We start from the raw sequence: 14882 nt of genomic DNA, 5'->3' as shown, positions 1-14882 counted from the left end.
TCGTTTGTGTGCCGAGTCCTTTGTCCTGAGACAAAGTATAGGCACCCCCAAGAGCTGGGAAGAGGCTCATGCCTTCCTGTGCTTTAGGGAATACTCTGGGGCCTGAGGAGCATTTTTGTTTAACAGGGAGGCCAGGCATGGCCAGGTCATGCCCTTATTTAGCAAACAAGGTGCTGGGTCCCTCTTGGATCCGCAGTTATATGCCAATGAACAGACCTTGGAGATGAGATTTACCAGTGTCAGCAAGGCCACCTTAATGATAGCATCCTGGAGCAAGTAGAGGGGTGGTACCAGGGAGCCCGTTCCAGCTCCTGAGCAACCTCTTCTTTCTCAAAAGAAACACTGTTAGCTCCTGCTAAACTCTGCACAGAGTGGCACCTGCTGTAGGCTGTGGTACCATGCACCATGACAACACCCATGATGAGTGACCACCAGGGTTAACTGAGAAGCCTCACGCTCAACTGACCTTGCAGAAGTAAAATGGAACAACTGTGAAATGGAAGATAACCTAAAGAAGTCATCCGAGCTAAATGCCAGCAGCAACGCAAATCTGTCATAGGGGAAGGATGAAGGCAGGGATGTGCTGCTGGAGCGACTGGCTCATTTCCAGTGAAGGCATTCGCCCCAGCAGAGCGGCCAGCCCAGCCGTGCCCGCCACTGCCCTGCGTTGGAAGCACGCACCCCAGCCCCGGGGTGCCGGCTCCCCAAACGCCGCACCCACCGGCCGCGGATCTCCTCGGCCCCCTGCATCCCTCTACTTCTGATGCAGGCTCAGGAGGGAGACCTGCGGAGTGAGGGAGCTCACCTGGGCACGGGAGGCGGCCCCGCTGCTCTGCCTCTGCCCGCTCCCCGCTGCGCCCTGTCCCCCGGAGCCCCGGCCCACTGCTCGCCCTCCAGGCGGTGCCGCTCGCTGCGGAAAGCAGAGGGGGAGAACCGAAAATCGGCACCTGCACCCTTAGATCCGCACCCTCACCCTGCACCCCCAGCCCGCACCCGCCGGGGAGCCGGGAGCGGCGGCTGGGCGGGGAGGGAGCGGCCCGGCCGCCCCGCGGTCCCCGGCCCCGGGCAGCGCCGGGAGGCGCCGCGGGAGCGGCAGCGGGGGGCGGGGGCTGCTCGCCGGGGCGGGGGCTGTCACGGGGCTGCGACGATAAAACCGGGGGTAATTGCATTTAGGCAAATGAGGCTGCCTCGGCCCTCCCCGTCTCCAGGTATATAAAGTGGGGAGCGCGCCCGCGGACGGCCAATGCGCACGGAGAGCAGCGCCCGCCCGTCCTCCCCGCTACAGACGGTGCGTGTGCCTCCGGGAGTCTGTCTGTCTGTCCGTCCGTCCGCGCGCGCGCGCGTGTCCGTCCGTTCGTGTGTACATATATGGCTGAGGGTGCGCTTGTCTATACGTTTGTGAGGGTGTCTGCGTGTGTACTTCTATATGTCTGTCTACATGCGTGTACGGGGGGGGTGTCCATATGTGTGTGCCTCTATGGCGGGGGTGACTATACATGCTTGTGTGTCCGCACGTGTGCCTGTCTCTGTTCAAGGACGTTTTTGTGCCTAGCCCTAGGTGTGCGAAGGGGTGTGTGTGCACCTCCAGACACGTGTGCCTCTGTGAGTGTGGAAAGCTGTATCTATATGTAGCTGTGTGTGCACTTGAGTTGTGTAGCTGTTTGTGAGAGGGGCTGTGAGTTTATAACCAGATGTGTATGCACCTGGATATGTGTGTGAGGGGGACGTATCTGGATGGGTGTGTATATGTGTGCAGATGTGAATACCTAGACTTACACCTCCGTGTGAGGGTGTGTGTATGTGCAACTCTGTACGTAGGTGTGCGGAGGGGTACCTCCGGATCTGCGTGTCTAGCTGTGTGCTGATGTGTATGTCTAGCTGCATATGTGTCGATACGTGTGGGGCGTGTGTATATCCAGAGGTGTCGGGGGGCTTGCGGGTGCGTAACTAGGTGCGTGCGAGGGAGTGTGCACTCAGGTGCTCACCGGTGTGTGTGCGGGGCTGTGCTCGCCCCGCCGGGGCTCCGGGTGCCGGTGCTTCACCCCGCGCCCCCCCGCAGGACGTCGAGGCGGCGATGAGACTCCCGCTGGCTTTCGCCGTGCTCCTCCTGGCCTCGGCGCGGGCGCTGGCCGAGGAGATGGGGGCCACCGACGACCTCAGCTACTGGTCCGACTGGTCCGACGGCGACCAGGTGAAGGTGAGCCCCGGCGGCCGCTGCTGCGCCCGCCGACCCCGCGGGGGTGTCGGGCGCTGCCCCCCGCCCCCCCGGGGGGCTCCGCGCCCGCGAGCGGGGCGGGGGGCTCCGCGCTGAGTGCCGGCCGCTGTCCCCCCCAGGAGGAGCTGCCGCTGCCCCTGGAGCACTTCCTGCAGAGGATGGCCCGGAGACCCCGGCCCCAGCAGTTCTTCGGCCTCATGGGCAAGCGGGATGCCGGTGAGCGGGGCGGGGGCTCGGTCCCTTTCACGGCCTTCTGGGGTCCCCTTCTCCCAGCGCCGCGCAGCCCTTTACAGCGGTTGTCACTCGCTTTCCATACGTTAAATCCTTCTCAAAAGTTGCGATGTGGGTTGTTTGGTCCTGGGTTGTTTGGTCTTTTTGTTTGTTTGTTTGTTTCCCCCCAAAGTTTAATATCAGATAAACTCGCGGATTGTTAAAGAGGTAAAAATAAATACTGCATTGAAGTGCTAAGTGCACACCAATTACAGCATGTAAATACCAGTAAGGAGGACCACGATTAAGTCACACGTGCCATTGAATTGCCCAAGTGTGGAAATTTGTTGTGTAGGCAATTATTGCCGTGTTTTCTACATGTTTACTGATCCAAGAATTGATCTAAGCAACTTGGAGCTAAACAGATCTAAATTGTGTGGGTTTAGCTGAAACAAGATTTTGTAGTCTATTCAAAAAGAAATGCAGTTGTAAACGATTGCCTTAATTTCCCTTGAGCTGAATATGCGTAGGGTAGCCTCTGTATTTGATTCTTCAAAGCATTGCAGTAGCATCATATGTATTTGCCAATCCTTTTTGAACAACTTTTTCTTTTTTTCTCTTTCTTTTCCTCTTCCAATCAGGATATGGCCAGATCTCTCACAAAAGTAAGTTTAAAAAATTCAAATATTTTAAGTAAGTATTAGAAGATATTCAAATGGGGAATAGTGCATTTGAGGGGATTAGTTAGAAGGTGACTGAGTTTAGCTAAGGACTGGCAGCACTGGTGGTGGAGGAATATTGAACTCCCCCCTCAGTGAAGCCTTGAGCCTGTACCTCATCTGAGCAGCCACAAGCTTTGAGAATTCAATTGACATTAATGTGTGGATGTTGCAGCGCTCTCTTATTTCCCAGGGGGGTGATTCTGTAAGCCATTCTCATAGGCAAGGCAAGCTTACTGCCAGGCTGAGAGAGGAGCAATTAAGATGGCAAAATCTCGAAAATTCGAATAGTGAATTCCCAAATCCCTGAGAATGATTCCACGGGAGAGCCCATGTCATCACATGTGAGATACTGTACCTGTGCTCTCAGCATTTTCAGGGTGGGAATCAGACCCCTGCTCACAGCAGGGGCCAGTCTATGATCTACTGCCATATAAACAAGTATATCTTGCCCCATTAATAATTGCTTTGCTTCTGGGTAACGCCGAGCAGGAGATCGTTATCAGCAGTGTGGCATTACACTGTTCTGCACAGTGATAGTTTTATTATCTGAATATATCTGAAGATGCTTAGACTAGAGCCAGAAGACTTTTAGTAAGTAAAAATGATCTTATCTGTGAGACCTCCTCTGCCCACAGAAGTCAATAACTGTCACGGTGTTGTGTTAGACACAAGATTTTATCACTAGGATTATGTATTGGAAGGCCAATTAAAGAGTCCAATACAAAGCTCATGTCAAATAACCTGCTTACTAAAGTAAAAAATTACAGCTTTCTGAAACTGCTTCAGCTTGAATTAATACCTGCGAGGTCTGAGGATCTTGGTTTGTAGATGCATTAGCCAAGCAAAATTCTTTCCAAGGAGAAATTTCTAAGCTTGCTTCAAAAGTCAGCTTGGAGAAAGAATGTTTCCTTTTTGGCCCTTATCTGAAACTACAGCTACCATTATATCTGATATGTGCTGTAGGCCAAAACTTGGAGTAATTTATCCTCTACACCTCCAGTGCCTTGGAGTATTAATGGGACAGGAAGGTAATATCTGAACTCATAAATATTCCAAAAATAGGACCAGACTGTCTAGCTCAGACGTGTCCAGACAGAGTCCCATTGGCTTCCTCTCCAGTAAAGGTTCTGCCTGACCCAAAAGGAAGACTTTTTCCATGTTACAGAAAAAACCACCATCGGGTAGAACAGGTGCATCATACAGGTGCAGGCTATGCCAAGATACTGCTGCCTTGTGCATTTGCTCAAATCAACAGGAATTGTACTGGGAGAGGAGGAAGAATCAGTTTTTGGCCATTGTTTTTCCATTATTCTTAAACTCAAAAACCAAAAAGTATCTCTGAGTTAATTAGAAGATGCCTGCTAACTGGCCTGTGCCTTGGTCTAACCTGTTTAGTCTGATTAGTCAGACTGATGTTTGTTCTCCATTGTTTGAGAGTGCTGTGAACAACTAGTATGCGAGATGAACAGTTTTGGAGCCTGTGTCTTCCTTCCTCATGAGAACATGTTATAAAAGCCTGCCTATATTTTTTTTTTCAGGGCATAAAACAGACTCTTTTGTTGGACTTATGGGCAAAAGATCTTTAGATTCTGGTATGTATATGACTAAATCTGATATATAGTCTCTTCATTCCGTTGTCTCTTTGTTCTCTCCCAGTGGATGGAAGCAGCAGCCTTTATGTCGTGTAGATCTAGAGTTCTCTGAAAAAGGACCAGGATTCTCTTTCTCAGCCAAGATATTTCAGGGTCCGCTTAACTCTCATGCTTGAGATGATCAGGCTGGTCTGAGCTGCCATAGTGCAGGCAAGGTCAGGTAGAAGTCCCCAGAGAACTTTCCTTACTGCCCCATCCTTGCCAGCAGCATGCTCCGCTGGTCCCCAAAGTGCTATTACAAGGGCAAAAAAAGTGAAATTTTACTGACAAATCAGGAAAAAAGCAGAGGCTGAAAATGTAAAGCTCATTTAAACTTCTGATCCAAACCTCCCCGGATAAAGGGATACCCTCATTGTCTCTGCAAGACCACTATTCCTCAAACTTGAGCAGGAGGTGAAAGAGCAGAGATCTGCCATTAACACCACCTCATTCTGCAGTTCAAGCTGTTAAACATTCCCAGCGTCCTCCAGCTTTTCATTTTACCTAAAACATTTTTTGCCTTTTTTTTTAGGATTTTAACCGATGCTGTGAATTTTTTGTTATTTTCCCATAGCATCCATATAGGGCAGAATCCTCCTCCCTCATGTGCAGAACCCCTGTGGGTAACTGCAGGCTGCCAGTAGCTCTACCTTCCCTGTGCTACAGGGCTCTAATGAGGAAATCCCTCAATGTGAACAATAAAGTGTCAGTTAATTCCCCAGAATAGGAATTAAAAAGAATAAAAAACCCTAATGCGTATTTCATGCCTCTGAAATAGTTCTCGCTGTTTTGTTAAATGGATGATAAAAGTCAAATTACTAGCTGACACCTTTATATTATGTGAATACACGCTGTGATCTATATTCTGCAATTATGGTTGTCAGTAACTTTTATTTTCAATTAAACCCTGTTCAGACTAGTAATATTGCTCTCTGCATCATTTTGCAAATTGCTATGTATCATGAATAATTTTGCACAATTTTATCTGTGGTGGCAATAGCTATTAAATGCATAACACCTGTAAATATATCTGCTATCACAAAAGTAAATAGCCTGAAAGTAATAAATTTGGTTTGGTTTCCATTGGGATTACATTTACATTAATATGAGAATGCAAAATACAGCAAATATTTAAAAAAGGCAAAGATTTGATTGCCCTAATTTCAAAATTGCTGGTATAGTTATATAAAGGTACTGTTATGTGGTATTTGTAACAAAGGCAAATAATGAATTTTTACCCTGTCGGGCTATGTAATACCCACCTGACAGGTAAAACTAGAACTCTGCTTTTCTGCCCGATTCCCTGAGAGGAAAATGGTAAATAGTTGCTTCTGCTCCTCTGGAGGAGAAGATGGGGCCTATGGACTGTGTCATCAAAGCAAGGTCAGGAGCATGTGCTAGGCTTGTCTTTACTTCTTCCTACTCAAAGACGTTCAACCAGGCAGGAACTTTTCTTGGTGCGGTGCCTTGGTGCCATGGTTTTCTTCTTCTGCAGCAAGCCCCTGAGTCCCCCGGCAGCGTGTAGGAGTTGACACCAGTGCTGAGTTAAAGCCTCGTGTGACAAAGCAGAGTGCCAGCAGCCTGGGGTCTCAATCCCTGGTTTGGTAAAATGGGGTCTGACACTGGGTGTCTCCCAGGCTGTGTGGTCTGTCGGATGAACACTCCAGGTAGAAGCTGGAAAACAGTCACACATACAGTAAAGATACTACAATAACCCATGTTAAGAAAGAAAGCTCAACTCATTTTGTATTTAGCCCAATGAAAATTGAAGTCTTATTCATAAAAACCTTCACTGATCCAAAATGCCAGCTCCCTGCAGGATGCCCCCAGACTAGCTGTGCCTTGCATGCAATAGTCGGGCACGCATACGCTCCGTGAAAGCAATCCTCCCGTTGGGGTCGAAGAGAAGATGACTTTGGTGACCAGATACATCACCCTATGGTCAGCCTCTGCCCAAGAAGGGCTCTCTGGGTTTCCCTCTCATTTTAAAAGAGCAAGAAGAAGAGATCTACCACTACTAGATGCTAAATATGTTATTGAAGACTATTTTAGGCTGTGGTTGGTCCACAGGGCAGTCTGAGGTTTGCTTAGCTCCTGCTGCAGATTTTAGTAAAAGCTATCACTGTGTGCATGGCTTGGGGACAGGGAGGGTTTAAAACTGGCGAAAGCTGACTGCGCAGGACAGAAGGTGGCAATGTCGGTGCAGAAAGTCTCTACCCACAGACTGATCTGAGAGCTCAGATCCCATCAGTGAGGTGAATTACTGGAACAGAAAACGGCTTTGAGTGAACGGTCCTTCGAGCCGCTTGAGAGACGGGAGGTAGAGAGCACTGCACAGACCTTCAGCCTCCTGGAGAATTGCGTAGTCTGAGGGGTAAAACCAAATCAAAGCAGCTCGGGGCTGTGCCAGGATCCCTCATCTCGGGTCTCAAACGCTCCGACGGGGTCCGGCAGTGACCCAGCAGACTGCAGGTCTCTGACGTTTCCGTGTGCTTGCCGGGGTTTACGCAAGGCTGCACCATGTGCTTCATTCTGCTTCTTTTTTTGCAGGATCCTCTGAAAGGAGCATAGCACAGAATTATGAACGGAGGCGTAAATGAGACATTCCCGTGCATTATGTATTAAACTTCATTTGTTCCAATGGCCAACGCAGTGTAATATAAACTAACCACTGTACGGAATAATTATTTATTTAATAATAACCGATGGGTTGGGGTTTTTTTGAGTTGTACATTCAATAAAATGATTATTTTTCATATTGTGGCAGCGATACATGTTGTGTAGGTATGTTGTGGTTCTGAAAGGACCAGCAACCCTGGTGACGTCTCACAACAAAGCACATCGTTTGATATGACCTGTAAAGTTATGTTCACTAGGCAATGAAAATATTCTTTTGTTCATTGAAAGCGAATCTATCAGCTTCACAGACAGTGCAGAACAGAGCTGATGTACAGTCTAGTGCCTCAATTTGTTTTCATGGTTTATAATGTACTGTAATTTCTGTATCGAAAAATATATTTGTATCATTGCAGCATGTTTTATGTTTTGTGACTACGTATCTATATATTTTAAACAGGTGGGGTGGGTAAGGTTTGAATGGGAATTTGAGGTCTTAATTTCATAGTCTGGAATTTTCTGATAGTAACATTTTAAATAAAAAGTACTCTGGGGATTTTGCAACATACTTTCTTTGATGATAGTGATGGAGTTATTTCCTACGTTGGTCCAGAAGGAGACTCGGATGCAAGCAGCAGTTGTCTGGGGCCAGAAAGAAATATCAGATTAATGACTTCCTTTTGCAGGGAGGCTGTGAGCCTCCTACTGCAGGTTTGGTGAATGTTTGGGGGATTTGCTACTGGAGACAGGAGTTCCTGGGATTGCTCTGGGTCACACAAGGTGCCATCCACCCTAAATCCGATGGAAATCAAGAAGTGTGTTGACTGAATGAGATGGGCCCAATGTATCCCCCAGCTCCAAGTGGAATAATTTGCTGTGGAATTCATCCGCTGTTGCAGGTTTATTATTTGATATTATTTGAAAGCCAAGCATTTCATAAAGTCTAGCCCTCAGATTCACAATAAAAGCACCTGTTGGCTTGAATCCATGCAATGTAAGAGAAAAAAAAGTGAGTGTAATTATCTGTTTAATTAAATTGGCTGGTTACTTTATTGCCAGGGCAGTCCCAAAATGCTACATACATCTCGCCAGATGCCAAAGCATCTGGGGGGGTCTATATTCTTTCCAGCAGCTAAAAGCTACAGTTCTCTGATGCTATTGTACGAGCCTTCATCACAGATGAATCAGCAGTGAAAACAGTCAGCTTATACAAATCAAATTTAAAAATAAGTAATACAGAGTGATTAACTGGTTGCTGTTTTACATTTTGGAAGTGAACTTGGCAACCTCCATTTTCAAGTTTATCATCTGCGCTGTCCCCACAACTGCACCCACTAAGAGCGGGTGGGCGTAGGACCTTCTTCCTGCTAGGTTAGGAGCAGCACCTAAGCCTGCCCAGGCTTAAAACAGACCTGGCTCCTAGCTAAGTAGGAGCTGGCCCCAGCGAGGTGGGGGGCTACACGGTGGGAAATCGGAGGCAGGCTTGCGACAGGGACCACGCACGTGTGAGACACGGTGGTTGTACTGGCCCTCTGCCAGCTCTTCGTCTTGCCGGGGCTAATTTTCAGACTAATAAGCTTCTGTGTCAGCTCCCACTGAGCTCGGTGAGGGGGGAAGCTGACTGCTGGGCTAACAGCGTTAGCAAAAGGACTGCGGAAATGCGTGTTGAATAACGCTCGCTGAAGGGTAAAAAGAAAGAAAAAGCTTTAAAATGCTGTTCCCCAAGCGTGGGAGCCCACGGTGCTCCCAGACCTCACAGCTCGTGTGCACTGAATTGTGAAACACAGAGAGGAAATAAAAAGCCCTGCTGCTCACTCCCTGCAGCCTGTGCATCTCACAAGCCTTCCCTCAGAAGCAACCACTGCAAATGTATTTGCATCCAGAGAAAGCCACACAGGACAGAGTGGGCTTCAAGTGTTTGGCGGACAGCACAGATACTACTTAACAGCATCCAGCAAAGGACTGGGACTGAATTTTCTGGCAAAGCCATAGAATCATAGAATGATTTGTGTTGGAAGGTACCTTTAAAGGTCATATAGTCCAATCCCCTGCCATGGGCAGGGACATCTTCAACTAGATCAGGTTTTTCAAAGCCCCATCCAACCTGACGAGGAATGTTTCCAGGCATGGGGCATCCACAGTGTCTCTGCACAACCTGTTCCAGGGTCTCACCACCCTCATTGTAAAGAATTCCTTCCTTAAATCCAATCCAAATCTACCCTCTTTCAGTTCAAAACCAGTGCCCCTTGTCTCGTCTCTACAGGTCCTGCTAAAAAGTCTGTCCCCATCTTTCTTATCAGCCCTCTTGAAGTACTGGAAGGCTGCAGTAAGGTCTCCCTGGAGCCTTCTCTTCTCCAGGCTGAACAACCCCAACTCTCTCAGCCTGTCCTCACAGGAGAGGTGTTCCATCCCTTGGATCATTTTCATGGCCTCCTCTGGAGCTGCTCCAACAGGTCCATGTCTTTCCCGTGCTGAGGGCTCCAGAGCTGGATGCAGGACTCCAGGTGGGGTCTCACCAGAGCAGAGCAGAGGGGCAGAACCACCTCCCTCGACCTGCTGGCCATGCTGCTTTGGATGCAGCCCAGGATGTGGTTGGTCTTCTGGGCTGTGAGCGCACATTGCCAGCTCATGTCCAGCTTTTCATCCATCAGTCCCCCCAAGTCCTTCTTGGCAGGGCCGCTCTTGATCCATTCATCCCCCAGCCTGTATTGATACCGGGGGTTACCCCAACCCAGGTGCAGGACCATGCACTTGGCCTTGTTGAACTTCATCAGGTTCACATGGGCCTACTCCTGAAAGCCTGTCAAGATCCCTCTAGATGGCATCCCTTCCCTCTAGTGTATCAACTGCACTACCATAATTTTCTCTAGAAGGAAAGGCTGACTCTCCAGAGTCAAAATATTCTCCTATTACATGGCTGTCTGAAGAATGTTTTTAATTTGGGATTTGAAACAACTCATTTCAATCTCTGGTGGCAAAATAATGTCAGGTTTGCACTAATTTAGGTTTTTAACAATAAGATTAAAATTGGCATTGATTTATATGTTTGTAAAGACATAGTCCAAGCTAGAAATAAACCAAACACACACAAAAGGCACTGCCTGAAATGTTCCAACTAACTCTACCAACAATACAAAATGCTCTCATCGTATTTCAGCACAGGGGACCGTTCAGCCGTGGTGGGGCTGTGGGGCCGTGCCAGCCCAGCAGGTCTGGGGCAGAAGTGGAGGTGCATGTACCACACACATTTGTCCTCACAGGTATGCTGGGGTCCTGGAGACTCAAACAGGAATTCTTATTCTTAGATCTTTTTTCAGCCTTTAGTAGTGAGTGGTGCAGTCTATACATTACTGAGTAACTTCAAAGGGACTTTTTAATCATTTCTGTCGTCTTTTATCTCCCTTTTGAGGCTCCTTTGGCTTTTAAACACTTTACCATGTTGGACAGCGTTGCTTGCAGACCCGGGGCACTTGTGCCTTGGATCACTGGGCAATGCCAGCCCTCCAGCTCCACTGAAGGCTTTGGAGAGGCTTCCACTAAATCCCCTGCCACGTCTGCAACAGCTAGCCATGACTGTGACACAGACTTAGCTCTTCTTTGATGGTAACAGTCTGACATCCCTCAAGCTGCGTAAGATAATCGATAATGCTGCAGCAAGGGCATCAGTCAGTGAAATGCAAGCAAGCTTTAAATAAAGTAATAAAAAACTTTCTAGGAAATCAGCACAGAGAGTAAACCCAGAGTGATGCTGGTAATTATCCCCACTGGGGAGGTGCTACAGGCAGTTTGACGCCATAGTCCCCCTCCAACATGCTCTGCTTCTCTTTTCCCTTAGAAATACGTCATTCATCTGCGTCACGGCAGGCGGCTGCTCTTCTGGTGGGTCCTGTCTCACACACACAGGCCCTCGCCTTCCCCCAGGCGGGGGGATGCTGAAGTTGGGCTGGCAGCAGCCCGCCTTGCCCAAGCGTGACCCAGAGGACCATCAGCTCCATCCATCACCTCCATCTCTCTGCCATTGCATGGAGACTGGTCCCCAGTTGCACAGATGGAGCCAAGCTTACCCTGGGGAGCCAGGGCCATGGTCTACATAGCCCCCCGTCAACCAGGGAGCTGGGAGGGGGGTCTGTGTGCACCTCGCCAGGGGAGCTGGGCTCTGCAGCGCTTGCCCACTCGGCTGCCACGAGTGAGTCTCTTGCTGTGTTCATATCAGGAGGCTGGTATTTTTTAGTATGGCTGTAACCAAAAGAAAAGGAAGAATCTGGAAATTTCTAGGCACGGAGACCTTTGTGGGGGACCCAATCCCCAGCCATCGTTAGCTAGAGCAGAATAACTCCAGGAGGTTTTTTTAAATTACTAAAGAGATTCTTAAAAATGCTGTTTATTCAGCATACACCAATAACAGCTCCTTCAGAGCTACCAAGAGCCATTATTTAAATGCAGACTTTGTCCCGGTATTTTCTTAAACTATGACTTAGATAACTCCTTTAGCATACAGAGATACCGAGCAAGTCCCAGTACAAACCTCAGTAATGACCAAATTTCTTTCATGGTGAGCCTGAACAGTTCCCTGAGCCATAATATTGCAGACTGCGTTAACGGACGTCTCCCGGAGTGCCGGGATGAGAGCACACAGCGGCTTCTTCCCTGGAGTTGCACTGCGTCAGGATGCAGCCGCCTGTGATTCCAGGTACAGCTCCGTGTCCTCACGCTACCTCCGAAATGGCTCACTTCCCTTTACAGGAATAGTCATTACTGGAAGAGTAGGTTGGTTTTGTTCGGGTTTTTTTGCTGTTAGCAAGCGCCCAAATGTCCTCAAACCTATCTACATCTTTCAGGGAAGACAAGCAGAGTCTCTTTGCATTATTCTCTTAATGTTTTTGAAAGAGCATAGACTGAAACATTTGTCAACAGGAGAGGCATCTGGGCTGTATGAAATTCATGATGGTATTAATTAAAAATTATCACTGCTCCATCCCTGATAGGTACCTCGTTTCTGTCAGAATAAAGCAGCAGCTCATCAGCTCAGAAACTCCTTTTTAAAGAGAGGTACGCAGAGCACTTGCAAAAAATATCACCTCTTGTTTTCTACGTCCATCTCCAAATAAACAATATCACCACTTACTGCATACAGAAGAAATGAAAAGTGAACAGACTGTTAGAAAACCACACTCTTCACCTGTCACAGTGCTTCGTGCTCTCCCAGAAGCCTGGGGCGAGGAAGCCCGGCAAGGTGAAGTGGCTTGGCCAGAGGTAACAACAGTGGCTGAGCTAGAAATGCGATGCACACCCCATACCTAACCCCCCACTTCTGCAAGGTGCTACAAGGATAAGGTTGAACGTTAAGAAAATCTCTGGGAAATTTAAAAAAAAAGCCTTTTTTTCCCTTATCTAAACCATTTCTTACACTGTTATTTCAGAAGCATAGCTCTAAGAGTTAAAAGACATACCTGCACCAACATATATCAATATACTTCTAACATTGTTTTCTGCATGAGCCAGTTTGTATTGAAAACACCTGACTGAGCGACAAAGGAACACTTTTAATCACAGACTTTCAATTTTGGCACATAGAAATGCTTTTTATTTTCACTGTTATAATACTCAGAAAACAATAGGCACATTGTAATTCTGTTTACCAAAGCACTAAAATTGAAGCAATACCCTCTGGAAGAAAATCTTGCTTGGAGAAGATACACATTAATTACTGAAGCAATATATGCATGTAGTGTGGCTACATTAAGACTGCATTTAAAAGCAAAAGTTAAAAGTAAAATCCTGTTGATTTGTGACAGATTTTCTGCGTATCTGTGTGAAAAATAGGTTGTATTTGTGTCTGCTAAGTTATATGATGGGTACAACTGAGAAATGAAGTTTTCAGTGTGATAAAAAAAGAGACATTTTAAGGCATATTTTGCATATACCTGCAGTTACCTGTTGGCAGAAAGAAAAATTTTGCATATGCATTTAGCTGGGTTTTTTATTGCTCATATGATGTACTCATACACTTGAGTTTATTTTAATAGAACCGTACCATATAGCTGAAGAAATAATGTTGCATGCTGCTTCCTTTTCTAAAAATATTTTATTCTTGAGATACCACCCTGTGGTGGATTATGGGGCACTGGGACTACACCCAGAAATACAGATTTATTTAAAAATAGGACCACTGGGGCAGCCCAGCAAAACTGGTTCCGTTTCAGTGCAGCTCCGTGCCGGCTGCCACGGGGAGGAGGAGGGCTGGGGAGTGGGCTGAGCTGGGCAGAGCGGGGGCGAGGGGGCCGGGCAGCCCCCCGCAGCCACGCTGTGGGACCGTGCTAGCGCCCACGGCACGGTCCCCCCTCCAGCTCCAGGAGCTCTGGGCCATGGGACCTGCTGCTCTGCGCAAAAGGTCCTGCTGCCACACTGGCTGCTGGTTTGCGTGACCTTGTTTTATGAAAATCATCTGGAAAAGAAGATAGAACTGCAGAAAATGTTTTCCTCTTTACCCTTTTCTATGCACAGAAGTTACTGGAAGAGTCACAGGGCATTAGCTGCCCCAACAGAGGGGATCTAGCCCGGCAGCACCTGCGGCAGATGGGAACGGTCCTCCAGGCACCCCCAGCCCCGTTAAAGCGAGCCCTTCCTCATCCATCAGTGAAACTCTCCCCGGGCTGCAGCCTTCGCCTGGCGAGGCGGAAGAAGAGGAGCTGAATTTCTAGCAGAGCAGCGGATCATCCCTCCGGCCCGTGCACCTGGGAGTGTCAGCAGAAGTCATACACCCCTTTTCTTTCCATGGAGTCAGTCACCACTATAACTGCATTAAATATAGGAACAGCTTAGTTTTAAAGCCCCTGTTGAGAGCTGAGAGTCCGAGAAGAGTTTATTCACTTATCTTCTCAAGTTTTTTCTAAAGAAACATTTGTTTTACCGTCGCTGTTGGTATTGCTGCATCTAAAAGATACGGCTACCTGTGCCACAGAGGAGATGATTTATTGCACTATGGACAGCAAATCTCATCCGGCATTTACCGTTGCAATGGCAGAATGGATTTGCGCTGGAGCACTTTCCAGCTCAGACAACTTACATCTATCAGCAAAAAAGGAGCTTTGCTGCAGAACAGAAAAGTAGCACTTCCAAACAAAACACGACCAGATGCCAAAATGATGAATTTACTTTGCCTCCCATCAGGAAGCGTTTTTGTCGAACACAAACCAATAAGCCCACTAGATATTATGCATTATGATATTATTAGTACATTTCAAAGATATTTATTTAACATTAGTAGATTTTAAACGTGAACTACGTAGCCAAATGGAACCTCTTATTCTTTTTTCCTTTGCAGGCCAAACAATTATTTTATAATTCTTAATGCTAGTTCTTCCAAAAACCTGCTCAGGAGACTCTGTAAGAAAGATGACCAGCACCAGGGCAGTGCTGCCACATCTCTCTTCTTCTAATGTTTTTCATATGTGCCATGGCCTGGATTATCACATATAATCATGTGAT

General features: G+C 47.6%; 1 protein-coding gene across 1 annotated transcript; it reads left to right on the top strand.

The window, feature by feature from the left end:
- The first annotated feature begins 1862 nt into the window (after positions 1 to 1862).
- TAC1 (tachykinin precursor 1) lies at positions 1863 to 7469 on the top strand. The gene is made up of 5 exons (XM_082015300.1): positions 1863 to 2197; positions 2335 to 2431; positions 3067 to 3090; positions 4686 to 4739; positions 7329 to 7469. The coding sequence occupies exons 1-5, from the start codon at positions 2075 to 2077 to the stop codon at positions 7376 to 7378; spliced, it is 348 nt and encodes a 115-aa protein (XP_081871426.1). The 5' UTR covers positions 1863 to 2074; the 3' UTR covers positions 7379 to 7469.
- Positions 7470 to 14882: the final 7413 nt, after the last annotated feature.

This window comes from Phaethon aethereus (genome assembly GCF_964289735.1).
Source record: "Phaethon aethereus genome assembly, chromosome: 2".
Lineage (NCBI taxonomy): Eukaryota > Metazoa > Chordata > Aves > Phaethontiformes > Phaethontidae > Phaethon > Phaethon aethereus.
Note: the sequence above shows the minus strand (reverse complement) of the source record. Positions and strands in the feature narration are given on the sequence as shown.